General features: G+C 40.8%; 3 protein-coding genes and 1 pseudogene across 3 annotated transcripts; all 4 read left to right on the top strand.

Annotated features, from left to right (window-relative positions):
* Positions 1-2,163: 2,163 nt before the first annotated feature.
* Positions 2,164-3,135, top strand: LOC111138837 (olfactory receptor 6K3-like). The gene has a single exon (XM_022490738.1). It carries the CDS (start codon positions 2,164-2,166, stop codon positions 3,133-3,135), a length of 972 nt encoding a protein of 323 aa, XP_022346446.1.
* An 8,612-nt stretch (positions 3,136-11,747) lies between these two features.
* LOC111138836 (olfactory receptor 6K3-like) lies at positions 11,748-13,673 on the top strand. Its single transcript, XM_022490737.1, has 2 exons — positions 11,748-12,668; positions 13,608-13,673. Exons 1-2 carry the CDS (start codon positions 11,751-11,753, stop codon positions 13,671-13,673), a joined length of 984 nt encoding a protein of 327 aa, XP_022346445.1. The 5' UTR covers positions 11,748-11,750.
* Positions 13,674-17,235: 3,562 nt separating this feature from the next.
* On the top strand, positions 17,236-18,191 carry LOC111138835 (annotated as a pseudogene).
* Positions 18,192-24,587: 6,396 nt separating this feature from the next.
* Positions 24,588-25,501, top strand: LOC111139045 (olfactory receptor 6K3-like). Its single transcript, XM_022491159.1, is given in 2 exon segments — positions 24,588-24,963; positions 24,966-25,501. Coding segments are annotated over 2 exon segments (912 nt in total).
* Positions 25,502-27,538: the final 2,037 nt, after the last annotated feature.

Here is a 27,538-nt window from a genome sequence, read left to right as displayed (position 1 = left end):
GAAGCGAGAACGTTAGAACGGTGTTAACTTCTGTCATATGAGGAAATCAGACAGGCGGTAATAGAACCAAGAGATATTGGGATGTCAACATGATTGAAAAATCTCATATACAGTCATATTATTTATCATGCTACGAAGTTCGGGTTTTGTTTGGAAGCCTGTGCAATCCACTTCTAGGTCTATTTTCTGACATAGTGACAGCTTTGTATTTAAGAAAGATTATTTCAGAAGATGGGTGGAGGTTAAATCAGGACAAATCAAGTTTAAAAACGATGAGTTTAGGTAAGAGTAATTCAGGCAAGAAACCATCAGGGCATACATTATGTTTTCTTGTGAATCTATTTTTTTAGGTAGAAGTTTTCTTAAAGAAAAACAAAGGGAAATTTTGTCTCATATTTATCCTGTTTGAACACAGATGTAGTAGTCTAACGTATTGATAAAAAGCAAGAACAAAAAAAAATTAAAAATATTTGGTTGTCATATACCAAGCTGACTTTCTGTTTGTTTAAATCCTCTGGTACTCTGGTTTCAAAAGAATTTTATCTACTTTTTATATCTTTTGCCAGTTCATAATTGTCTGACTCTTTCGGTTGATATCAGTAGCTTTCTCCATTCATGTATTTTAATTAAAAAAAAATTGAGATATAATTGACATTTAACACTGCGTAAGTTTGAGGTGTGCCTGTGGACCAGCTGGGCTTGTATACTGCAGTGTGGTTCCTGTCACATGGATGTGGAGGTCCGTCTCCAACAACGTCACCCCTAGGTGGTTTCCTACAGTGGAGGCAGGTCTCAGAATTCAGCCTCATGCACAAACCGTTCATGAGTAAGCAGGCACAGAGAACGTCATCACAGCTGTTTGCAGAAGCTCATGCAAATCCCAAGGAGCTCAGGTGCTGGAGATCAGATGCTGGGCACCAGGTGATGCACACTCTGTTTAGGGGAAGCACAGGAACAAATGAGTCATGGACCTACTGTGCCTGCCAAGCATTAGAGGTGGCTTGGCTCACTTTTATTTTATCACTTTAGGGGAGGAATTCGAATGTTCTGTATGCCACTGGTTCTCAAGTGGGGGCAACTTTACTCCTTCCTCCCCTGCAGCGACATTTGGCATTTCTATAGACATTCTGGTGATCGTGACTGGGTCTGTGCCACTGATCCCTCTGTAGGTAGAGGTCAGCATTGCTGCTAAATATCCTACAATGGACAGGAAAGCTTCTCACTTTCATCCCCACCCCCAGCAAAGAATTACGTGGTCCAAATGTCAGTTTCTGGAGAAGACCTGCTCAGTGCTCCTTGGTGAACCCGATGGTGTGGTTACAGCTGTGGATACTCGAAGCTCTTGCCGAACCTGCTGTTGGGTAGAGACTGCTGCTGGGTCTTTCAAATGTCGCCAAACCATGCCTAGGGGTTGATTTCTAGATTTGTATACTTCAACTATTAACTACTCCTCTTTGGTACAGGTTAAGATGAATTTGCACACACAGCTCTATCACATGGCTCTAAGCTGTTATATTTTAATGCAGATTAAATATAGTATTATGTTTGGCTTTATCTTTTTGCTTCTTGGTTGATAAGGATTCTGATCAAGGGAAGCCTGTACCGGTATTTCTGTGTGTAAGACACCCACTTTAAATCGTCTTATTCTTACCCACAGAGGGTATCATTTTTTCACAACTCATTTTGTGCCTCTAACATCTCATCTCAAACAGTAAAAATGCCTACCTACCTAAGTTGTTTCTAATTTACTGTTATAATAAATATTCCAATGAATCTTTATGCATAATGTTTGAATATTCAAAATATTTTCCTTATGCTATATGGCGAAAGGCAGGTTGTAAACAGTCTCAAAAGTCGCAATAAAAATGGCCAAAATGCCACTTGGAGGAATTTGTACCAACTTAAAGGTCCAAATAGCAAAATTATTTGCTTAGCCAACAGAATAGGTGATATGTAAGATATAATTACTGATAAGTATTTGCAAGTTAGACAGGATCACTCTATAGTTTGCAAAGCAACCCACATACATGTTTTACTTCATGAACCTCATGTCAAGGCAGTTGAGCTGCTTGAAAAGAAAGGTTCTATTTGTTACTTGAATGCAGGCAGGGTTCTGACTGTCTGTATTTGATTCATCAGCAGACAAGGAAACCTGCTGGAAACATGGGTCAGAAGAACCAGACAGTGGTGGCTGAGTTCTATTTCTCTGATTTCCCTCCATTTGAGAAGGGCAGCCTCTTACTTTTTGTTCCCCTGCTGTTTATTTATCTGTTCATTATTGTTGGGAATTTCACGATCTTCTGTGCTATCTGGTTGGATACACATCTCCACAATCCCATGTACAGTTTCATCGGCATGTTCTCCTTCCTGGAGATCTGGTACACTACAGTGACCATCCCCAAGATGCTCTCCAACCTGGTAAGTGAACAGAAGACCATCTCTTTCGTTGGCTGCCTCCTGCAGATGTATTTTTTCCACTCGCTCGGAGTCACAGAAGCCCTGGTCCTCACCGTGATGGCCATCGACAGGTACGTGGCCATCTGCAACCCCCTCCACTATGCAGTCATCATGACCCCTCGGCTGTGCATCTGGCTCTCCACCGGCTCTTGCCTCTTTGGCTTCCTTATGCTGCTGCCAGAGACGGTGTGGATTTCCACTCTTCCCTTCTGCGGTCCCAACCAAATCCACCAACTCTTCTGTGACTTTGAACCCGTGCTGCGCTTGGCCTGTGCAGACACGTCCGTGATTCTTGTTGAAGACGTGATTCATGCTATTTTCATCCTGATGTCTGTGTCTATCATCAGCCTTTCATATGTGAGAATCATCGCCGTGATCCTGAGGATTCCTTCGGGAGACAGCCGTCAGAAGGCGTTCTCCACCTGTGCGGCCCACATTACTATTTTCTTGCTGTCTTTTGGTAGCGTGGGCCTCATGTACCTGCGTTTCTCTGTCATATTCCCACCTCTGCTGGACAAGGCCACCGCCCTAATGTTTGCTGTCCTTGCCCCACTTTTCAACCCAATAATCTATAGTCTGAGGAACAAGGACATGAAAGACGCCATCAGGAGAGTTCTCTGTTTTCAGGAAAGGTCCAAAACAGAAAAAAGAAATATCTCTGTAAGTTTAACATGCTAACAGATCGGTTCCTGAAATTACCTTCTATACTTTTCATGCTGCTGTTTGGGTATTTTTTCCCAACTTTCTGAACTAAGAATTACTGTTTGATCTGATGGGAGAGCTCTTCTGTGATTCACCCATCTTGGAATCATTTATAGATCATGATATGGACTTTCCCCCTTTGTAGCTCCATGCAGGATGGTATCACCTTCTGCAAACCAGTGGAGACTACCAGCCTCAACAATAATCACGCTTACTTCTTACACATCAAAACACTCCTTCCCTGCTCTTCCATTCTATATTCACAGTACTCTTATGTTAGTTTTCTTTTTTCAGTTTAAAAAATTAACAAGCTGTGCATCAGTGAGGTGGTTTCATCCTTCACAAGGAGCTCTGATTCCTAATACTCATCCCAGACCGAGGCCTGACACAAGAGAGTGACAAAGCAGCACGTGCAGCTACCGGCTTCGTGACATCGGGGTCATCCCGCCGTCATCAACACCTTTGTGGTTATGTTTCACGTTGTCTTAGACATTCCGGAGCAGACGCTCTTGGAAACTTAAAGATTAAATAGATGAGATATGTAGGCTTGGGATCAAAGCAAAAACATGTAAATTATGTAAAGATATATACATGCCCATTTTTAAAATTAACATCACTATATTAAAATGCTGTGTTGTGTTAGGTTGTATTAAAGTGCCACATCAGTCTTACCTTGGTGTCTCTCTTCTTCTTGCTTTTTTGCTCCAGATTGTTTCTCCCCGGCTCCTTCTCTGCCTTGGAGCCTACACTTAAAAAGTCACACACATTCTATCCTCTGGGACAAAGGTCTCTGCCTTCCTTTCAAACTCCCCCTTCCACAGGCTGGTCTGTCTTGTGCACACAGTGGCTGGTATGGGCATTGACACTAAGTATCTAGCCTCAGTGTCTAGAGCTTCCTGAGCACTAGGCTCAGAACTGGCACATGACGTCTTGCGTGACACATGACATCTGTTGCATTCAGAGGCTAAATCATATCACAAGAGGGACTCAGAGGAGGGAATGAGACTTTACCTCTTGATGGTAAAAGCTGTCAAATCACCTTGTAAGAGGCTGGGATGCAGAGAGGCATTAGGATTGTGCCATTTCCTTTGCAATATAGAGATTATTGGTGTCCTCACATTGTGCCGAAATCTTCAGTGGAACCATGGGAACTAAACACGTGTATGGGCTCAAAGAGTTGGGTAATGAACGGTCTGTATTTGGAACTGGTGGTAAAGGAGTATCTTCAGCAAAGTGAACAAAACTTCCATAGCCCTGCCTCTAACATAGTCAACAAAGTTATTGCAATGGAAATTGTGTTTCGGGAAACTCAACAGACCTTGAAAAACACCACCATCTTTTCTCTTTTCAGAGAGTAGAGAAGGAAAAAAAAGAAAACTATTCAAAACTAGGACACACTGAGAGAACCACAGAACTCATGAGTAAGGCTAAAGCACCCTGCACCACAGAGACCAGGACAGACTGTTGTAGAAGGGGAAGAGAAGTGGTTATAAGTTGACCCATCACCCTTCATCCAGACCAACATATGGAGAGGTTTACCCTGAGCCTCAGGTTCCTCAAGTGTGAAAAAAGAACCTGGGTTAGGAGAGGGAGAGACCCAACCAGCAAAAGAAACCATCAACAAAGTGAAAAGATAACCTATGGAATGGGGAAAAAAATTGCAAACCATATATACGATAAGGTGGATATTATATCCAATATAAATACATTATATATATTTGGATATTATATCTAAAATATCTAAAGAACTCATCCAACTGAAGAACAAATCCACAACCCAATTAAATGAATAAAGGACCTAAATAAATATTTCTCCAAAGAAGATACATGGAAGGCCACCAGACACATGAAAAGGGGTTCAACATCACTAGTCATTAGGAAAATACACATCAAAATCACAATAAGCTATAATCTCACACCTGTTAGAACATTCCTGATCAAAAAGACAAGAGATAACAAGTGTTAGCAAGGTTTGGAAAAAAAGAGAACTTTTGTGCCCTGTTGGTGGGAATGTAAATTGGTGCAACCACTGTGCAAAACAGTATGGAGTTTCCTCAAAAAATTTAAAAATAGGGGCTGCCTGGGTGGCTCAGTGGGTTGGGCCTCTGCCTTCAGCTCAGGTCATGATCTCAGGGTCCTGGGATCGAGTCCCACATCGGGCTCTCTGCTAGGCAGGGAGCCTGCTTCCTCCTCTCTCTCTCTCTCTCTCTACTTGTGATCTCTCTCTTTGTCAAATAAATAAAATCTTTAAAAAAAAATTTAAAAATAGAAACACCATATGATTCAGCAACTCCACTTCTGAGAATATATCCAAAGAAAATGAAAACAGCAACTTGAAAATATATCTTCACTCCCATGTTCACAACTCCCATGTTCACAGCCATATTATTTAGAATAGCCAACCCATGGGAACAACTTAAGGGTCCATCAATGGAAGTATGAATAAGGAAAATGTAATATGTATAAAATATTCCACTGTATATGTATACAATATTCTACTACATACATATATATGTATACATACATATACATACACATATATGTATATGTAATAGTCCACCAGAACTAGATCTAGAGGTCTAAGTATAGAGCTATATATCTAGGGGAATATTATTCAGCCATAAAAAAGGAAATTCTGCCATTTGCCACAACATGGAAGGAACTTGAGGACATTATTCTAACTGAAATAAGTCAAACAGAGAAAGACAAATACTATATGATCTCACTTATATGTGGAATTTTAAAAAGTAAAACTCATAGAAAAAGATCTGACTCCAGTAGAGGTGGTGGGGAGGGCAGGGGGAACTGAAGGAAGGTGGTCAAAATGTACAAACTTTCAGTTATAACAAATAAGTCCTAGAGATATAATGACATAATGATCAGAGCTAATGCTGTTGTATGGTATATAGGGAAGTTGTTAAGAGAGGAAACTATAAGACTTCTCATCACAATGGGAAATTTTTTCCTTTTTTCCTTTTTTCTTTGCATTATATCAACATGGGAAGGTGGATGTTAGCTGAACCTATTATAATCATTTCACAATAGATGTAAATCATGCTGTATGTCTATACAGTGATGAATGTCATTTTTTCCTCAAAACGTGAAAAAAATAATATGTATTTATTTAATCTATTTATTCTCAGCAAATCTTCCAAAGGGGACTCATACTTTAAAAGGACTCTTGGAGTTCCTCTCACCTAAGGAGAGCTAATGAGGAAAGATCAGAGAAGCTTCCATTAATTAATCTGTAGGGAAATGGAACTGATATTTCTCTCTGGTCATTAGGGAAATCTCCAGTAAAGAAATCTTCCCAAGAAGGCTTTAGGAACAGGCACAATGGTCCACCTGATAAACTGAAGGGGCTTTAGCTGCATAAACCCAGGGAAAGGATCCCCATTGTCTCAGCAGGAGGTAAAAGGAGAAGACTCATGAGTCCAAGATGTAAGCTTGTGTTGTGTAGAGGAAAAGGACACTCAGCTTGGGTTCCTTTTACTGACTTAAATGACGGTATCTGCAGGCATGTTCAAGATTGTGTGAGTGGCTGAGTGGAATTAGGCTCAGGAGGAGGAGAGATACTTGTGGGATTAAAAATTAGTGATGATGTTATGCTTTTTTCTGGGGTGTGATGATGGAATCATAAGATTTTTCCCCTAATAATCATACTGTTCCTCTGCTTTCACAGCCTCAGACTTTCTCTAAATTAATTCTGATCCAAGAGGACACCATTTTACATACTGGTCTCTGTTCCTAGTCATGTGGATATAAACCAAATAGGGTCATGAGTAAAGAGGTCAGATACATCTGAAGAGCCTATTCCTGAAAACCTTATTCCAAGGAATTGAGTCAAATTGAGCATGGTCTGTACCCCCCAGACCTATTTTTATATTCATGTTCCTTTCTCCAAGTGGGACTGGGTCAGCTCGTTTCTCTCCTTCCAGTCTCCAATGGGTAAATTTTGAATTGACACATTAATTTCTGTAGAGTAGGACATTGATTTTGCTTAAACATAAGCATCCCAGATTCTATTAAAAGATTAACATCACTCACTTAGGGGAAATAGAGGTGCCAGAAACATGGTAAGACAATAACTCTGACTGCCTTTGGGGTCCAAAATACCTCAGTTCTAAGGTGATAGTTTTAGACATCTTCACACCGATTTGCAGATGCTCTGCCCCTTCCCTCAATCTCGTTGCGTGTGTCAGGGGTTCAGCTGAGCTAAGAGAGAATGGAACAGGCAAGTGTCAGAGTAGGGGATTCAAAAAGCACTGAGCCCAAATGAAAGTAATCATGAAGCTTTACATCAATAGTGTGAGCAAAAGGTGGAAAGCAGAGAAAGTGCCTCCTCCAGCCCCTGTCATATTCCCTGAGAAAATGAGCACGGATCAAGTGTCAGGGGCATCAGTGCAAACATGAGCATCATTCCACTGTTGACAGAGCCCTGAACAAAAGGCTCCAGCAGTTTTATGGACTCTGGGATGGAGAGGAGGATACAGAGTGACCCCGGGGTTTCTCTCTCTCATACCCTAAAGAAGCCGGGGAAGGAGTGCCTGAAGAGGACCTTGACCCAAGGCTGCAAACAGAGCTGTAAGGGTGTAATTGCTAGGGTAAATGGTGACATGCAAGGGGTACAAGCGGCCAGAGGACCCCAGTCCTTGCTGCGATTCTCTTAGAGATTATGGTGCATGGGCTGCCCCCAAGTGCCGGGGGGTGGCTTTCCCTGGGAGCCTGTACAGGAAAGCCTTTGTAATCACCTGCAGTCAGGTCTGAAAACCACACAGGGTTCACCTCGGCTCCTCAGTGCATGTACATTTTTGAGGTGGAAGGTAGAGTAGGCGAGATCTCCTATTCCCTTATTATTTTATTACTGTGTCTTGGACTCTCAAGTCCTTTATTCAAAAACTTTTGCATAACTTAAATACCATCCCTTTGTCAATCACAATTTGATTCCATCTATTTGGGGCTTGGGTCAGCCTAACATTTCTGCGGATTTCAGGTCAGCCCTGGTCTTCCATCCTTTCCTGGGTTTCTCCAAGCCCCTCCATTCAACTGTTCTAAGCTTTGCAGAGTCCAGAAGACCAGGAAGGGCAAGTCTGTTCCAGTGGACTCCCATGGGCCCACACTGCTCTCCTGGTCTGCTTGGAGTTGGGTTTGGGAGGAGTGGAGTGATGAGTCAAAGTTACCACTAATGGTCTCCCTACAGATATAGGTTACTACCACATTCCATCCACCTAGGACTGACGTTTTCTCGGGCACAAAATACTTTTCTTAAACTCTTCTGGCCTCTGCCTATTGCCCAGTTCCAAGACTGCTTCCACATTTTTAGGCATTCATTAGAGTAGTATCCCTCCTTCTTGGTATCAATTTCTGTCTTAATTGGTTCAGGCTGCTGTAACAGAAGTACCAGAAATGGCGTGGCTTACATAAGACACAGTTATATGTAGCACCTCTGCAGCCCGGGTCTCTGAGGCCCAGGTCAGAAAGACTCGCTGTCTGCTTTGTAGATGACTGCTTCTCTCTGTATCTGCGCCTGCAGACAGCAGATAGAAGATGTTCTCTCCAGACGCTTAGAAGGGAACTAATGCCACTCATGAGCTCATCTAGTTCTTATTAACTTCCCAAAGCCCCATCTCCTAGTACTATCACTTTGGGAAGTGAGGTTTCAACACAAGAATGAGAGGGGCAGGGACCAAAAACATTCAGTCCACAATAGTCATATAAATGGAATCGTGCAATATGCAGACTTCAGCTTTTTTCTCTTATCACCATGCATTGGAGATTAATCTGCGTTGTGTGCATGTTACTCATTTTCATTGCTAAGGGGTAGTTCATTGCATGGATGTACCAAGTCCGTGTATCCCTTTACCAGTTAGAGACCATTAGGGTTGCTTACAGTTTTATAAATAAAGCCTCGATAAATATTTACTTACAGGTGTTGGTGTGATCATAAACTTCCATTTTTTTCCAAGCTTCTATTTAAACTCTAATTAGCTAACATGTATGCTAAAATAGGTTTCAAGTGTAAAATTTAGTGATATAAACAAGCTTTCATTTCTTTGGGTTAATACCCAAAAGTGGGAGTGGAGTTGTCGGGTGACATGTTGAATGTATGTTTGACTTCATAGAAAACTGCCGAAATCAACCCTTGTGGCCACACCATTTCGCATTCCTACCAGCGCTATCGGAGAGATCTAGTCGCTCTATGCTTCCCCTAGCCTGTGGCATCACCAGCTGTTTTGTTTTAAAAAAAAAATGTGATTGTTCTTATAGATGTGTTATGGTGATGTGTCTCACTGTGGCTTTAAGAGTTTTTGAGTTTTCATGTATTCTGGATATGTCTTCTGTTGGATACACGTCTCACAAACACTTTCTCCCAGAATGGCTTTTCTTTTCATTCCCTTAATAGTGTGGTTTGCAGAGCAATCAATTTTGGTGAAACTCAATTTGTCAGGTTTTTTTTTTTTTTCTTCTTTTACGTACTGTGCTTTTGATGTTCTGGCATATACATTTTTGTTGAACCAAAGGTCATAAAGATGTTCTCTTCTAGTTTCTGGGAGATATTTTATGGTTTTTGGTTTTACATTTAGTTCTATGATCCATTTTGTGTTAATTCTTGTATATGATGCAAAACTTTTTTTTTAGCACATTTGTTTCCAGTTTTTCCAGTACAATTTGCCAAAAATGCTTTTTTTCCTCTCTGCCTTGGCCATTTGTATGAATGTCTATTTTTATACTCTATTTAGTTCCATTGATCAGTGTGTCTATTCTCTTGACAATACTACACTATCTTGATTTTTTTTTAGCATTATAGTGAATCTGGAAATGTTATCAGCAGTTTTGTCCTCCAGGTTTGTTCTCTTTTTTCACAATGTTTTCCTTAGTCCCTTGTCTTCTCATATATATTTTAGAATTAGCTTCTTAATATCTATAAAAAACACTCTACTTGGATTTTAAGTGAGATTACGTTGAATGAATCTATATATTATATATAATGTATACATTCTTATATACGAATATTCATGTACCAGATGCTCTATAACCAGCAGAAAAATTAATGACAATTGATAACTATAGAAAAACACTTAACATAATATTTTATGAAACCTGAGGGATTTACACGTATATGTGTAAGCAACATTTCCTAATTTTCTGTGGGCACTTGGTTTTCTAGAAGCTGCAACCAATATTTGTCAAATTTAGTTCTATATAAAGCAGTTTTTAAAAGATCTTTTTCAAAAATATATATATTCAATTTTGTAATGAGATCTCTGAAAAACATCTCAGAATGAGCCAAATATTTTTTTCTTTGGGTTCATCTATGTTTCAAATGCCTCATGTTAATTTGGAATTTCAAATGCCACTCTTCAGTAAAGTTGTAAGCTTTATATTGATTCTGCTTATGGGTAATTTTTCAAATAGTATCAGCTCGGGGGAACTATTTGGCTGTCTTCCCAGGGAATATTGGCATACAGCATAATCAAGTGTTCTAATTTAATCATATGAGGAGCTCATTTTTAAATGGCTCCACATTATCTCAAAAGAGAACTTATCTTTCAACTTCCTTGGTGTTCTCAACATTTCCCTTCGACTGATTTTCTATCTCTGATAGACCAGGTTTCTGAATTGCCAGGGGCGGAAGAGTCCCAGGTACACCTGATGAGTTTCCTTGTACTGACTTAAGACACCTCTTCATGCTTCCTGACACTTTCAAGGGATGTAAATTGTCCTGGACTCTCACATTTTGGCCCCCACTTTCTCATTTTTTGATGGCCTTTGTTAAGGTATAAATGATCTGTGTGGGAAGACTTAGCTATCTCCGTAAGACACTGCTTCTTTTCAATATCTCTGATGGACTGACATTTAGAAGTCTGAAAGAGTTCAAGAAGCAGGTTCTAAAGAGGGAACTCCAAATTCACCCACTGAGCCTTCTTTCTTCTTCTGGAACACTAAAGCTCAGTTTCTCCCAGCTCTTCCCTCTGTGCTGGCCAGTCTCCATGAACTTTAACTTTTCTGTTGCTGGAAATAATTTCCTACCATAGCTTTACCTCGATATATTTGCCTAAAAAGCTTTCCCTCTTCTCTAACCACACTGTGGTCTGAAAAAGGAGCAGAATAGTGAAAACGGGATTTTTCAGAAAGTGCAGAATATAAGTTTGCAATGTCTAATCCATAGTCAGGAAACATTAGAGAATTTAACTAGTGTGATTCACAATAATTTAGGGGAATTCTTATAAAAGGTGATTACTTTTAGTATCCCTAATATTCTACTTTATTTTAGTTAGTGTAGCTTATAAACATGACATTGTTAATATCTTATTTATTATTATTTGCCTCCTACATTGGAATACCAGCTCCATGAATACAGAATGCTTTCTTCACTACCAAATTAAAATGCAAGTGTACAGTTGTATTTGGCATGTAATAGAGACTAAATGGATATCTGCTTAATTAATCCAAGAATGATGGAGATAGATCATCTACCTAAAGCATTTCTTCCTTTGACTCTTACATGAGCCAAGAGATCTAACTCTTTATATTTCATCTAGGGAGGGAGCTGTGTCTTTCTACCAATGACAATTAAAGCCACTGAGATCATGGTAACAACTAACCGAACCTCAACAGTGACAGAGTTTCTCTTCTCTGGATTCCCCCAGTTTGAAGATGGTAGCCTCCTCCTCTTCATTCCTCTATTCATCATCTACACATTTATTGTTATCGGGAATCTCACTGTATTTTTTGCAGTAAGGATGGACACCCGTCTCCACAACCCCATGTACAATTTCATCAGCGTCTTCTCATTTCTGGAGATCTGGTACACCACAACCACCATTCCCAAGATGCTCTCCAATCTCATCAGTGAGAAGAAGACCATCTCCATTACTGGCTGCCTCTTGCAGATGTACTTCTTCCATTCACTTGGAAATTCGGAGGGCATCTTGTTGACCACCATGGCCATTGACAGGTATGTAGCCATCTGCAACCCTCTCCGTTACCCAACCATTATGACGCCCCGGCTCTGTGCTCAGCTCTCTGTGGGCTCTTGCATCTTTGGCTTTCTTGTGTTGCTCCCAGAGATTGTGTGGATTTCCACACTGCCCTTCTGTGGACCCAACCAGATCCATCAGATATTCTGTGACTTTGAGCCTGTGCTGCACTTGGCCTGTACAGACACGTCAGTGATTCTGATTGAGGATGTGATCCATGCTGTGGCCATCATCTTTGCTGTCCTGATTATTGCTCTCTCTTATATCAGAATCATCACTGTGATCCTGAAGATCCCTTCTGTTGAAGGCCGCCAAAAGGCCTTTTCCACCTGTGCGTCTCACCTTGGTGTCTTTCTGATGTTCTATGGCAGCGTGTCCCTCATGTACCTGCGATTTAATGCCACTTTCCCACCCATTTTGGACACAGTTATTGCACTGATGTTTGCTGTTCTTGCACCCTTTTTCAACCCTATCATCTACAGCTTGAGAAACAAGGATATGAAGGCTGCAATCAAGAAGCTTCTCTGTCCTGGGTCGCCCCGGTGGCTCAGTCAGTTAAACACCTGACTTTGGCTCAGGTCATGATCCCAGGTCCTGGGTCAAGCTCCAAATCAGGTTTCCTGCTTGGTGGGAAGTCTGCTTTTTTCCTCTGCCTCTGCCCACCCCACTCATGCTCTCTCTCTTGCTACTCTCTCTTTTTCTCAAATAAATACATAATATCTTAAAAAAAAAAAAAGAAGCTTCTCTGCCTTCAAAAAGTGTTCAATGCATCTGCAAGTTGATGCTAGCTATCTCTTAGCCCCTCTCACTTTGAATGTTATCCTGACATACTAAACCATAAAACTAACATATAGGGGTGCCTGGGTGGCTCATTGGGTTAAGCCTCTGCCTTCGGCTCAGGTCATGATCTCAGGGTCCTGGGATCGAGCCCCACATCGGGCTCTTTGCTCAGCAGGGATCCTGCTTCTCCTCCCGCCCCTGCTTCTCTGTGATCTCTCTCCCTGTCAAATAAATACAATCTTAAAAAAAACTAACATATAATTCATCCATTGACACACTGATAGCTTCCATTTATTTCATTTCACACATTTATTCTATTTATACACATTTAATGTATCAGATTCACAAAGATTGATAGATAAGAGAAAGGAAATACGATGTTTAAGCCATTAAAATAGATTTTGAGACATTAATTTTATTGTTACTATGTAAGTATCATCATTATTATTATTATTATTATTATTATCATTATTATTATTATTACTATTATTCCAAAGGCATTAGTAACAACTACAGATTACAAAATAGAATGGTTAAGAGTGTAAGATCTGTAGAAGAGGTGAAGGCTCATACTTTACTACATATAAGCATTGTGACCTGAAACATGAACCAACTCTGGGAGGTGCTGGATACATCTGTTACCTCACTGTGGTGATTATGTATGGTGTTTGTGTGTGTTCACATGCATCACATTGTATACATTACATATGGTCTCTGGATACAGATTATATCTCAATAAAGTTGTTCAAATGAAATAGACCAGTTCACACTATGCTATATCATCAGAAATACAATTTTGCCAGTTAAATTTTTTTCAGATCCCTCATGTGATTTTTTTCTATCTTTAACTTGAGTATAGTTGGCACACAATGTTACATTAGTTTCAGGTATACAATATAGTGATTCAGCTTCTCTATATGGCCACAAGTGTGGCTACCATCTGTCACCACACAACACTATCACAACATCACTGTGTTCCCTATACTGTGCCTTTTATTCCCATGGCTTATTATTATTTTTGAATTTCAAGGAAAAATATTATAAGAAGTTAGACAAGGAAAATAGGCCCCCAAGTCACAGGAAGAAATGTTAGAAAAAACTCAAAAGGGAAAGAAAGTATGTGTTCTCATCAAAAATCCCTTACATATTTCCAAGAAGATTACATAATAAAAGCTAACAGATTGTAGAGAAGAAGAAGAAGAAGTGGGGGGTGAGAAGCAAAGGGGAAGAGGGAGGAGGACGAGGAGGAAGGAGAGGAGGAGGGGAAGAAATTTGGGTTTTCAACAGAGCACAGAGCAGTGGATTGAGCGTATGGAGCACAGAATAATCCCATGAAAAAAGGTGAGACATTGTCAACAGAGAGGTGAGCGGGACCAACGTAAATTGTTCAGGGTCAGAGAGATCCACATTCATTTGCGGCAGGAGAAAAAATGACCTTTTCCCCTTACTTCAATACTGCCACAGACCCCGATGACATGCCTGTTAGGAAATGATCTTATTTTCTATTAAGTATTATTTCAAGTTTTTTTTCTGGTTTCGGTATATTTCCTTCAAGACTTTCCGCACGTGTTTGTTCATGTGAGAAGAGCAGGACCGACACAAACCCACTCTTTGCATGACGCCCTGATAGATGCACGTACCTGGAGAAAGTGGTTCGCCACGTTCAGAGCGATAAGTACAGTCAGGAAAAAATACTTGGTGACAACTTTGATCTTAAAATCTAATGAGACAAGAGTACAGAGGGGATCTTTCTGCTAATTAACCCCACAAAGGAAAGTGATGCTCTCCACTGTGATGCAGGGCAGGAATTCCTATGACACCCACTTCCCCTTCCTGCTCTTCCCTGGGATGCCTTTAAAAAAAAAATTATATGTGTGTGTGTGTGTGTGTGTGTGTGTTGTGTTATAAAATATATTATATTATGTGTGGGTTATAAAATATATTATATTATATTATATTATATTATATTATATTATATTATATTAATTATATTATTTGTATAATATATACAACATCTGGAGGAATATCAAGGATCCAGAGACCCAGACAGACAGAGCAGTCCCTGTGGTCTTTGGTAGAGGTGAGTACAGATGGATGTCTTGAGAAAGAATTCACTTAGCATGCATAAGAATTAGAACATCATAACCTGAAGACTCAGAAGCTTCGACTGTTGGTGGAGGGCAGTGACAAGTGGCGGGAGCCTGTGCTGGGCACAGGTATATATGAAACAAGATACTCCATTATGATGCCATCTTTCAAGAGGTCATTTTTTCCAGACTTGATTAGGATTGTCACTCAAAGTAAATTGTCACACTTCCTTTTCAGACAGTCCCTAATTATCTTTGTTCACGTGTCCCCACAGCTATCTCGTGGGTTAAATTATAATTTTACCCAGTCTCTTGGCTCCAAGTTAATTTATTTGATACCAGCCATTTTTTACATCTCAACCCTGTTCTAGTTTACTACCCTGAAGGAGGAGCCTGGTCTAGAGAAGGAAAAACAAGCCGTTGGTGATTATTATGATACATGACACATACACTACAGAAACCCCAGAGTACTAGTGCCCAACATTCTGGAGTGCTTACTATATTCCTGGCACTACTCTAAAGAACTGAAAATATGTTTACACATATTGGTGGGGGCAGTCAAGTGTCTGGGCTGAAGTCACTGGAGAATGAGTGCAGGGTTTGTATTCTGACTTCGGCTGAGACTCTCTGGGCAGTGTTTCTTCTGTAAAATGAGGATTATCTTACTTCACTAGAGACTCAGTAAGAAATACAGCTTGTGCTTGGGGCAGTGCTTGCCACAGAATGTGACTCCATACCCCACCACACTATGCAGTACTCTTACTGCTATTAAAAGTGTCTACCTATTCCCGAAGCCTTGTGTGCCAGTATTAGTATTTTCTGCATCCTACAGAAGAAGAATTAAAGGCATAGAAAGGCTAAATGACTTGAGATAGGTCGGGGGTTGTCAGCAGTGGAGAGAACCTATTTCCAATATGCAGACTTTTGACCGGTATTATGCATTGCTTTTGTGCCAGGAGAGGGGCAGGGTGAGGAGTGGTGGAGCGGCGGGTACCTCACAGTCAGAGGACATGATAGACTCAGGAGACTGTGGTGATCCTGCAAAGCAGTGTGCATGAGGGAAGAACACTGGGATGCTAGCAGAAGCTGAGGTGAGTTCCGAGTCAGATGTGTGGGTTTGGAGCTCATGGACCCACTGCGGAAAAACAGCTGAAGTAGTAATAGTTGAGATCTTGTACGTGGACGAGATCACCGCAGGAGCAAACGCAATTATGGAGAGCAGAGAGCGGGAGGGAAATGAGCACCTGGGGAAGAGTTTAAGAAAAGCGGCCGTGTTAATAGGAGAGAGATGGGCAGAAGTAAGAGTAAGGATGACAGAACGAATATAACTAATGGAACAAAAGAAAAGGCCCAGACCAGAACCACCTCTGAGAGCCACTGGGCATGTGTACTGCAGCCCCTGTAACATTTATTTTTATGCATGCCCCTTACTCTTAGGGATGGAATCACAGCAGTGGAGGAGGAAAGCCTCGGGTAGCAGTGATGGGCGGTGCCAGGGCTAGAGGACAGCAGAGTCCCCATTACCAAAGGCAGACAGGGCATCACTAAACTTGGAGGGAAGACCTTCAGGGCAGAAGCTCCCAACAGTGTTGTGGGAACATGAGAGGTGCAGGGAGCTGGGTTTTACCACCCTTTCAAGAAGTTGCTTATGTCCTGTGCAGATATTTACTTAATCTTCAGGATCCCTCTTAGATAGGTACTATTTTTAACCTCATTTTTGCAAATGAGTACTTGAGCCTGAAAGATTAAGTAATTTGCCAAAAGACATGTAGATAGTAAGAGATTCAGATAGAAGGGAAATCTCCATAGAGGAAATGCAAGATGATCCAATGGGATGGAAAGAAAAACAAATAATACATAATACAACTTCTAGTATGTTTGTTTTTTTTTGTGCCCCTTACTTCTAAAATTATATATGTATAATTATTCGATCTGAATTATTACATCTGAATTATTTGAAAATAATATAGTAAGTGTGTGCAGCTTATAGATGCAAATAGTTGTATTACCGGTTAAGCCGAAGATAATTGCACCATTAAACGCATTTGAAGACACCTGTTTCCGTGATCGTGCCTCTGAAGAAGTGAGAAAGCATGTCAAACACAAATGCACAAGAGTGTGACATTAGGAGAAAATAAAACCTTCAAGTAATTTCTTGTTATTCATTGGAGTTATCTAGCTGTACACCCCCCTTTCTTCTGCACCTCCCCGGGAGCTGGTGCGTGCCCTCTCCTTCACTCACAAGGAGCTCTGCTGCGGATATGGAGAGCGCAAACCTGTCAGCAGAGGCAGAATTTATCTTCACTGGCTTCCCCCAGCTCCAGGATGATGGCCTCCTGTTCTCCTTTCCCTTACTCTTCATCTACACCTTTATTGTCTTTGGGAATCTACTGATCTTCTTTGATGTGAGGCTGGACACCCATCTCCATGATCCCATGTACAATCTCATCAGCATTTTCTCCTTCCGGAAGGTCTGGTGCACTGCAGCCACCATCAGTGAGAAGAAGACGATCTCCATTACTGGCTGCCTCTTACAGATGTACTTCTTCCATTCATTTGGAAATTTGGAGGGAATTTTGTTGATCACCATGGCCATTGACAGGTACATTGCCATCTGCAACCCTCTCTTACCAGGTGATCATGACCCCCTGGATCTGTGCCCAGCTCTCGGCAAGCTCCTGCATCTTCAGCTCCCTCATCCTACTTCCTGAGATCATGTGGGTTTCCACACTGCCCCTCCTCCACACTGCCCAACAGATCTGTCAAACCTTCTCGACCTGGTCCCCATGCTGAGGCTGGCTTATACTGACACGTCCATGGTTCTGGTTGAGGATATGATCCATGCTGTGGCCATCATCACCACCGTCCTAATCATCGTCCCGTCCTGTATCAGAACCATCGCTGTGATCTTGAGAATACCCTCCGCTGAGGGTCGGCAAAAGGTCTTTTCGACCTATGTGGGCCATCTCGCTGTCTTCCTGATTTTCTTTGGCACCGTGTCCCTCCTGTACTTGAGCTTCAACAGCACCCAAGCCCCAGCTTGGACAAAGCCATCACACTGATGTCTATTCTTCTTCCCCCATTCTTCAATCCCATCACTTACAGTCTGAGAAACAGGAACATGAAGAATGCAATTTGAAGACTCTCCCATCTTTGGAAAACCTTGAGCACATCTGGAGCTTAATTCTGAGCTGCAGGTCCCCTTCCACGGTTCTCTGTGTCTCTAACGGATTGAAGAATAAAACTACTCTATGCCTATTTCTTTGTCACTGAACTTTCTGTCTGTTCTCCTGATTACTTTCCCTTCTATCTAGGAAAACACATTTGTACTCTGTCATAGCTATAACACCTGATATATATACGGTCAAGATTTTTTTATTATGGGATTGAAGACTTTGCTTATTTTCTTCTGAAGTGTTGTAATTAAAGGCAAACTCACTCACCACTTCAGAAGCTGGCCGTGTGCTTCAGGTAATAGATCTCAGGGAACTTTTCTATTTCATTACAGATCAGGATTATGTGATAAGATTTGTCAGAAGCAGATATCTTAAAAAAAGCAAAAATGATACTTAAGGAGATAAATTATATTTTTATTTTTAGTAATGTATTTTGATCTTCATTAGAATAATAAGTATATACATTTAGTAAGACTAAATTATTACTATTGCCAGACCACTTCATAAAGAAAGCACAGTGTGGGGCACTATTTACATTAACACACTTCATTGCACACAGATACACACAGATAAGGATCTTAGTCATTGCTTGCCTCCCAGGGGTAAGCATCTTTATTTTCTTTAGCAGAAAAGTCTTCTGTGCATCCATAAAATGGCAGCTTTAATTAAAATATGATTCATTTGACTTCTTAACGGAAAGCTCTGAAAACTTTCCTTGTTATATCCAATACTATTGCCTTAAGTTTCTATCATCATTTATGCACAATCATTTTAATTATCTTTATAAAATGCAAGTAAAAATTTTGGTATGAAAATAGTAATATATCCTCCATGTTTAAATTTTCTTCCTCAACTGTCCAACAAAATGATGAAAACCAAGTTCATACTAATTTCTTTAGATACCCTAAACCCAAAAGACACACAGAACACAAAACCACACTTCCCAGCAGACATCACACTCATATCTCAAAAAACAGAACAAACCAAACCAACCAACCAACCAAACAAACAAACAAACAAAAATTGGTGGAAACAAGGAAAGGCGACTTCAATAGACAAAATGTAAAGTCATACTATATATGAAACAAAATTTAAGGGAGTTCAATACAGGCAAGAGAAGGGCTTAGCTGGGAAATATTTTGAAGTAGTCTTTCTGATAAAAGTGTTGGAAATTCCAAACAGAACTTGGATTTTGATAGATATAAGTTGGAGCCTGTAGATACAGGTTTATTAATGGGTATCGATGTTTCTCTTCATCAAATGCTGGGTTTAAAACCTTGTCCCTGTTCTTCAGTGGATGGCATGTTAAGTAAAGTTGGGACATCTTTGTCTCAAAAGTCTGAGTTTAGGATGCCACAGTCAACAAAGAAAAGGGCCCATTAGTGACTACCTGTAAAAGATTTTGGTCTACAGCTACATCTGCCATAAGAATTAGAGTTCTGAGTCCTACCAAGGAAACCATTAAAATGAAAGGGCCACTGTAACAGGCCCCTGGGTGTGGAGAGGAGGCTTTGGATACAAGGAACAAACTTTGGTCCTATACAGCATCCCAAGCTCTACCCAGTGATTTTGAACATGAATAATAGTCATCAAAAATAAAGAAAACAAAAAAAAGTAGATAAGGAAACAAAAAATTATCCAACAAAACCTCTAACTGACTAAGTCTGGCACCACACTCAAGGGTTCATGGTACCCTCATCAGAAAATGTGGATTCTTGGGGTGCCTGGGTGGCTCAGTGGGTTAAAGCCTCTGCCTTCGGCTCAGGTCATGATCCCAGGGTTCTGGGATCGAGCCCCGCATCAGGCTCTCTGCTCGGTTGGGAGCCTGCTTCCCCCTCCCCTCCCCTGCCTGCCTCTCTGCCTACTTGTGATCTCTGTCTGTCAAATAAACAAATACAATATTTTTTAAAAAAAAGAAAGAAAATGTGGGTTCTTGCTCCATGGGCAACCAGAATTCTCATGGTTATGTCAGCATTCTTTTTTTTTTAAATCATTTTTTTAAATTTATTTTCAGCATAACAGTATTCATTGTTTTTGTACCACACCCAGTGCTCCATGCAATCCGTGCCCTCTCTAATACCCACCACCTGGTTCCCCCAACCTCCCACCCCCCCACCTCTTCAAACCCTTCAGATTATTTTTTCAGAGTCCATAGTCTCTCATGGTTCACCTCCCCTTCCAATTTCCCCCAACTCCCTTCTCCTAACTCCCCATGTCCTCCATGTTATTTGTTATGCTCCACAAATAAGTGAAACCATATGATAATTGACTCTCTCTGCTTGACTTATTTCACTCAGCATAATCTCTTCCAGTCCTGTCCATGTTGCTACAAAAGTTGGGTATTCATCCTTTCTGATGGAGGCATAATACTCCATAGTGTATATGGACCACATCTTCCTTAACCATTCGTCCGTTGAAGGGCATCTTGGTTCTTTCCACAGTTTGGCAATCATGACCATTGCTGCTATAAACATTGGGGTACAGATGGCCCTTCTTTTCACTACATCTGTATCTTTGGGGTAAATACCCAGTAGTGCAATTGTAGGGTCATAGGGAAGCTCTATTTTTAATTTCTTGAGGAATCTCCACATTGTTTTCCAAAGTGGCTGCACCAACTTGCATTCCCACCAACAGTGTAAGAGGGTTCCCCTTTCTCCACATCCCCTCCAACACACGTTGTTTCCTGTCTTGCTAATTTTGACCATTCTAACTGGTGTAAGGTGGTATCTCAATGTGGTTTTGATTTGAATCTCCCTGATGGCTAGTGATGATGAACATTTTTTCAGGTGTCTGATAGCCATTTGTATGTCTTCATTAGAGAAGTGTCTGTTCATATCTTCTGCCCATTTTTTGATATGATTGTCTGTTTTGTGTGTGTTGAGTTTGAGGAGTTCTTTATAGATCCTGGATATCAATCTTTTGTCTATACTGTCATTTGCAAATATCTTCTCCCATTCCGTGGGTTGACTCTTTGTTTTCTTGACTGTTTCCTTTGCTGTGCAGAAGCTTTTGATTTGGATGAAGTCCCAAAATGTCAGCGTTCTTAAGTCTGCAGCAGCAGGTGTTGGAAAGACAAATGCACTCTGGGAGCAGGAGAATCCACAGGAAGACCGTGGTATACGCATAATGCATTTGAGCTATGCTCCCCCGTACAAACACTCGCTATTGTCAGTTAAGTATTATGTACCTTCTCACACTGAAGGAAAACAAACCAAAAGATTTAGAAATGATTTTGTTAATCTAAAAGGGTACTGATTTCTCCAAGTGTCGAGAAAGGTTTAATATAGCTCAACTGTTTATACTTTTCTTGTGGTGCTTTTAAAACAAGAGTGAGGAGAAGACATGTTTTCTTGTTTCTGAAAGCAACAAACTTACTGGGATTAGAGAATAAAGAGCCTGTGCAAGTATGTCCTTCTATATTGCTGCCACAGGTACCCATCTGCCAATCAGACACTCCCTAGAGTTATGGGGCGGGGAGGACACCAGGATTCACGCCCACAGCCGCTAGGTTAAAGAGGTGGCACTACTGTCATTCAGCCCTTTCAAACTCTAGATTTCCCAACACCTGGATGGGGACAAATACATATTAAAGAAGCACTTCTTTTCTTAAAGCAAATTAAGTCACTCTCTTTTTTTGTTAATTTATGCATCTTCTCATAGAAATAATTTTATTTCTAGAAACAGTGAACAGATGAACCACAGATTATATCTGAAGAGTAAATTTGCCAAATGTTGCTGATACTAAAAACAGATTAGTTTTTAGTAGATAATCTAGATGAAATTGCATATTCAAAGGAGCATATATAATATTTCTTAGCAGTAAATTTCTGCAGTAGTACTATACTTGAGAGAGAAACACGAAGGAAAAAGATCTTCCCTGATTCTTTTCAGTGGTTAAGAATAAATGTATCTTATGCAATGGTAGTTAATATGAATTTATTTTTATAAAGTATTCTAAGTCACTAACTTCCTTCTTCCTAACACTGCACACCCTTGAGCCACTCTCACTAATCACTTTCACAGGAAGGATGCAACCCTATTGTTATGTTATTGTATCAAAAACCTTCTAAGATATTTTCTATAAGAATGATGAGGAGAAAAAGTTAATATAAATGTCTTATTTTACAATGTTTGTAACACACTGTAAATATAATGGTATACAAGAATTATAGACTAATTGATCATAGATTTTGTGGAGAAAAATAAGAAATTTGAAGAGTTCATCAGAATCAATGGGAATGATTTGAAGAACCATGTATGTTGTTGGAAGGAAAAAGTGGATGTTCTTTCATTGTCTTCTTTAGTACTGGTTCATTTTTCCAAGTGAGGTGTTTTCACAGAAATTGTTCTATTTTGTTTTCATTAATTTATTCACAATACTTAACATACCAAAAAAGACCTTCAACACTGTTTTATTTCTTGTGTTTTTTTGTAAGGATGGGGTCCTACCAAGATGTTCTTTGTATGGAACCCTCCCAATTCCATACCAAGATGGAGACTGGTTGAATCATAATGATAAAAGGACAAGGCAGTGACAATCGTCACCAGAATCCATGAGTCTTCCTTGTAGTACTGACTTCCCTTTGACCTGGAGATCTAATGAAAAGAAAGTGCAGAGGGGCTCTGATAATTGACCTCATGAGGAAAAAGATTGCTTCCTACTTATTAGCAGGGGATAAAGCCTCCCTGGAGCTCATTTCCCCTCTAGTGTGTTCTGTAGCATGACTATAATAACCCTACCTGGGAAGGTGAAAGGACATTTGGAAATGCAGAGATCCAGGGAAAAGGAAGAGTCCTCCCGCATTTGGCAGAGGTGAGTTTACGGTCACTGAGGTCTGGGGAGAAAACATCCATTTCCTACATGTGGGATGAAACACAACGTAAAGACTCAGTGAAGATTTGGGGAGGCTTGAATTTGGGCACTGCCCTAGGGCTTCTGAGAAACTTCCCTCTTTGGAGCTCTGGGCTCTGCATTTTTTCAATCAGATATTATACCCAATCATCTAGACCACATGATGGTCTACATTATGAATGCTTATACTTTCCTTTCCACCTTCCTTGCTTCTGGATTTTTCTGGCTTTAATGATGTTTGCAAGTCTGCTCCAAAGCTATTCATTATAAAAGAAGCTACTTTCAAGTGTTTAAGACATGCCAGGGGGTATGAAAGACAAAAAGATGATCCTGCCCTGATCGAAGGACCTGTGGAGAACTCATGGATGAGAGTAACTGAGATGTGTGTGTGCTTGTGTGTGGACATGTATGCGTGTTGTGTGTGTGCACGTGCACATATGTGTGAATGTTGGGAAGGAGATGAGAACACAGCAACTTCGTGAGGCTTCTGAGAAAATGAAGTGGCTGAGCTGAAACCTGAAGGAAGCCCAGGAGTATTCCAGCGAAGGGAGGGAGTCCAAAGGCCTTCCAAGACATGGGTCGATTCACCAAGCCATCCCAGGGGAATGGTGGTGAGCCCTGAAAACTGCCACAGCAAGAGAGAGCAGCAGGTGGGGATTCCGGGTCTTCAGGTCTAAATTCCAGGAAACACACCTGTGCTGGAGACAGATGTTTGATGACTATGCGTTGCTCATCAACAGACAGTGCAGAAGGACATGATGTTAGCAAACACCACAGGAACTTTCTCTATGTAGCCATGTACCAGGTAGAGAAGACGGGTCCATGACGTGTAAAATAAGGAAATAATGATATAACACACACCTGGGAGGAAGCTTCCATATAGGAACAGGCAAACCTGGAGTGGGTTTTCAGGAAAGCCAAGGGAGAAAATCTTCAAGTAGTAGTGATCAGGAGTTTCTGTTGCAAAAGTATGGTCATAATAGAACAACTGAAACTTTCCATTGTTTTGCAATTATCATGTCACTGACACCTAGGACAGAATGGTTTCTGCACATGGCAGTAAAGAAAGGATTCACACAGCAAATAGTTGAGGAGTGAACCAGATCTGAACAAGATGTTAATATTACTCTTGGAAAGCTGATCTAGGAAAGAAATGATAACGGATAGTGAGGGATGCCAGGGACTTTGAGACATTAATTCACTTAAGACTCACAACTCTGATCACACTGACATATTTTCAACTACAGAAGAAGTTGCTGAGTCTCAGAGATATTACGGAACAAGCCCATTATCCTCCAAACAATAGGTGGCAGGATGAGAATTCAGGTTCAGTATGTTTGATCGGAACCCATGCTATTAATATTAATGCTATACTGTCTCCCAAAAAAAAGATTACAGATACAGGCAAGTCACTTGTTATTTTGAACCTGGGAAATGTCAATACACAAAATACCAAGGAACAAAATAATATTTATGTTCATACTGCCTTGATTTCTTTCTCCGTTGGCTGGGTATAACCTCTCCCTCATTCACAGGTAGCTCTTCTGGGCATATGGAGAGTGCAAATCTATCCACAGTGACTGAATTTATCTTCACTGGATTCTCCCAGCTCCAAGATGGTGGCCTTCTGTACTTTTTTCCTCTACTTTTCATCTACACCTTTATTGTCATTGGGAACCTATTGATCGTCTTTGCTGTGAGGCTGGACACCCGTCTGCACAATCCCATGTACAGTTTCATCAGCATCTTCTTGTTTCTAGAGATCTGGTACACCACAGCCACCATCCCTAAGATGCTGTCCAACGTGGTCAGCCATCAGAAGACCATCTCTTTTATCGGTTGCCTCTTGCAGATGTATTTCTTCCACTCACTGGGAAACACTGAGGGAGCCTTGCTGACTGTCATAGCCATTGATAGGTACATCGCCATCTGAAGCCCCCGCACTACCCGACCATCATGACCCCCCGACTGTGCGCACAGCTCTCTGTGGGCTCTTGTGTCTTTGGCTTCCTCATCCTTCTGCCTGAGATTGTGTGGATTTCTACCCTGCCTTTCTGTGGCCCCAACCAAATCCACCAGATCTTCTGTGATTTCACAACATTATTACATTTAGCCTGTACGGATGCCTCAGTGATCTCAGTGCAAGATGTGATTCATACTCTGGCCATTCTGATAACAGGCCTGATTATTTCTCTTTCTTACATCAGAATTGTGGTTGTGATCCTGGGGATCCCTTCAAGGGAGGGCCGTAAAAAGGCCTTCTCCACCTGTGCTGCCCATATTGCTGTCTTCCTGCTGTTTTTTGGCAGTGTGGGCCTCATGTATCTTAGATTCTCTGCTGTGTATATGCCATTCTGGGATGCTGCCGTCGCTCTGACCTTCTCTGTCCTTGCTCCCTTTTTCAATCCCATAATATACAGCTTGAGGAATAAGGATATGAAAGATGCTATTAAGAAACTCCTCTAAAAAAAAAAAAAAAAAGAAAAAAAAGAAACTCCTCTGCCCTCACAAGATGTTTAATTTCCTTGGTTGGTGATTTAGGCAGGAGTGCCCTGTATACATGGAGCTTCCTCACAAGATATAGACCCCCACAAACGCTAAAACTTAAAATAATTATGCAGTTCCTCCCAATTTCCTCTCCACGTGCCAATGAGTAGACCAATGATGTTCTCCGAGGACTTACAGAGAAGGTCAACATACCAATTCCACTCCTTGTTTTTTAGGATCAGCAGACTGTTTTCTTTCCTGTATCTCCCATTTTGTTTGATTTAATTTTTTTTTTTAAGAGAAAGAGAGAGCACAGGAGGAAGAACAGAGGGGGCAGAGAGGGAGAGGAGCAGACTCCCCGCGGAGTGCAGAGCCCCATGCTGGGCTCGATCTCACCACCCCAAGATCATGGCCCCATCTGAAACCAAGAGTCAGACACTTAACTGACTGAACCGCTTGGGGCACCCCATGTTTGTTTGATTTTTTTTTTAAAGATTTTATTTATTTATTTGACAGAGAGAGATCACAAGTAGATGGAGAGGCAGGCAGAGAGAGAGGGAAGCAGGCTCCCTGCTGAGCAGAGAGCCCGATGCGGGGCTCGATCCCAGGACCCTGAGATCATGACCTGAGCCGAAGGCAGCGGCTTAACCCACTGAGCCACCCAGGCGCCCCTGTTTGTTTGATTTTAATTTACTCTTTTACTTTAAAATGATTGATTATATAAATATTGATAGTACAGATCTCGACTTGTACGATACTATCTCTTTACCAAGCTCCCAGTGACCTGATGGAACCCATGTAGCTCACTCCGCATGACACTGAGGTGATTAGTCCTACTTCTTTCAAGAAGTCACTGGACATTAAGAAGAAGCAAGAGTTCCTGGTATCCAGAGCATAGACCTAACCCCTATCTCTTTTCCTCTCCAGTCAGTCTTGCTAGTATGTTGAGATCTATGTGCTGGCGTTCTCGGCGTGTGATGATGTCATGAACCCAGGCATCACAGACTGTATTTGGTATTATGTTAACTACTATAAAGAGAAGTTGAGTAAATCAGATGCCTGCCCAGGAGAACTTATCACCTTATGTAGGATCACTGTGAGAATGTTAAGACATAATAAATGCCTACATTTACATTTATAGCCAATGACATTTATTGATGATTTAATTAACCTCTCTAAGAAATTGTCTATTTTCCCTACCATATTTCCCTACCATATCAGTGCTAAGACATATAACTTGTGTAGCAGTTTTAATATGATACTATGTGACTTGGTAACAAATATTTTAGAACTCAAAATTATATGCTAAAATCTACTGATGTTTCCACAAAGTACTTATACCAATTCAGTTTCAATATGGCAAAATATTTCATGGATTCGGTATAAAAATTATTTCTCTATTTTGAACCTCTATATTATTTCCTCACTATCACCATTCTTATAAATGTGGCAAATATCACTTTTTTGCATAAAATTCTCTCCATTTTTAAAAATCTTCTGTTTCAAGATGGATTTTAAGGAACTGACCTATTAAAGTAAAATGTGCAGATATGTTTATAGCTGTGGGTAAAGGTACTGTTTTTGCAAAGGTTGCATTAGAAATGCATGAATGTGATACTTCTAGTATAACTTTAATACAACTGATATGATTAAAGAAGAAGTCTGGTTATTCTGTGGCGCTGTCCTTTCTATCACTGACAAGTTGAAATTGCAGGAGGACTATAATAGAGTGATAGATTTCAGTGGTAAATTGAGTTATTAGTCCTGGTTCTTCACATCCCTGGAACAGAAGAATAACTCCACAAATTTGCAATGAGTGGATTCATGGTGGGTGGTCTATACTTCCCTGCCCCTCAACTTTGGATAAGCCTTTTTAATTATTTGATGATTGGGATGTCCGTGGGCATTCCTGAGATCAAATCTGTGCCCTTGCAGTTGGATTTGCTCCCAGCAGCTGTTTCCCTTGCAGCGTTGGACCCATGAGTCCATGTGCCTGAGAATCCCTGGTTCAGAGAA

The sequence above is a fragment of the Enhydra lutris genome, unplaced genomic scaffold, assembly GCF_002288905.1.
Source record: "Enhydra lutris kenyoni isolate GAN:26980312 unplaced genomic scaffold, ASM228890v2 scaffoldscaffold94, whole genome shotgun sequence".
Lineage (NCBI taxonomy): Eukaryota > Metazoa > Chordata > Mammalia > Carnivora > Mustelidae > Enhydra > Enhydra lutris.
The sequence above is the reverse complement of the archived record's forward strand: the minus strand, read 5'-3'. Positions and strand labels throughout refer to the sequence as shown.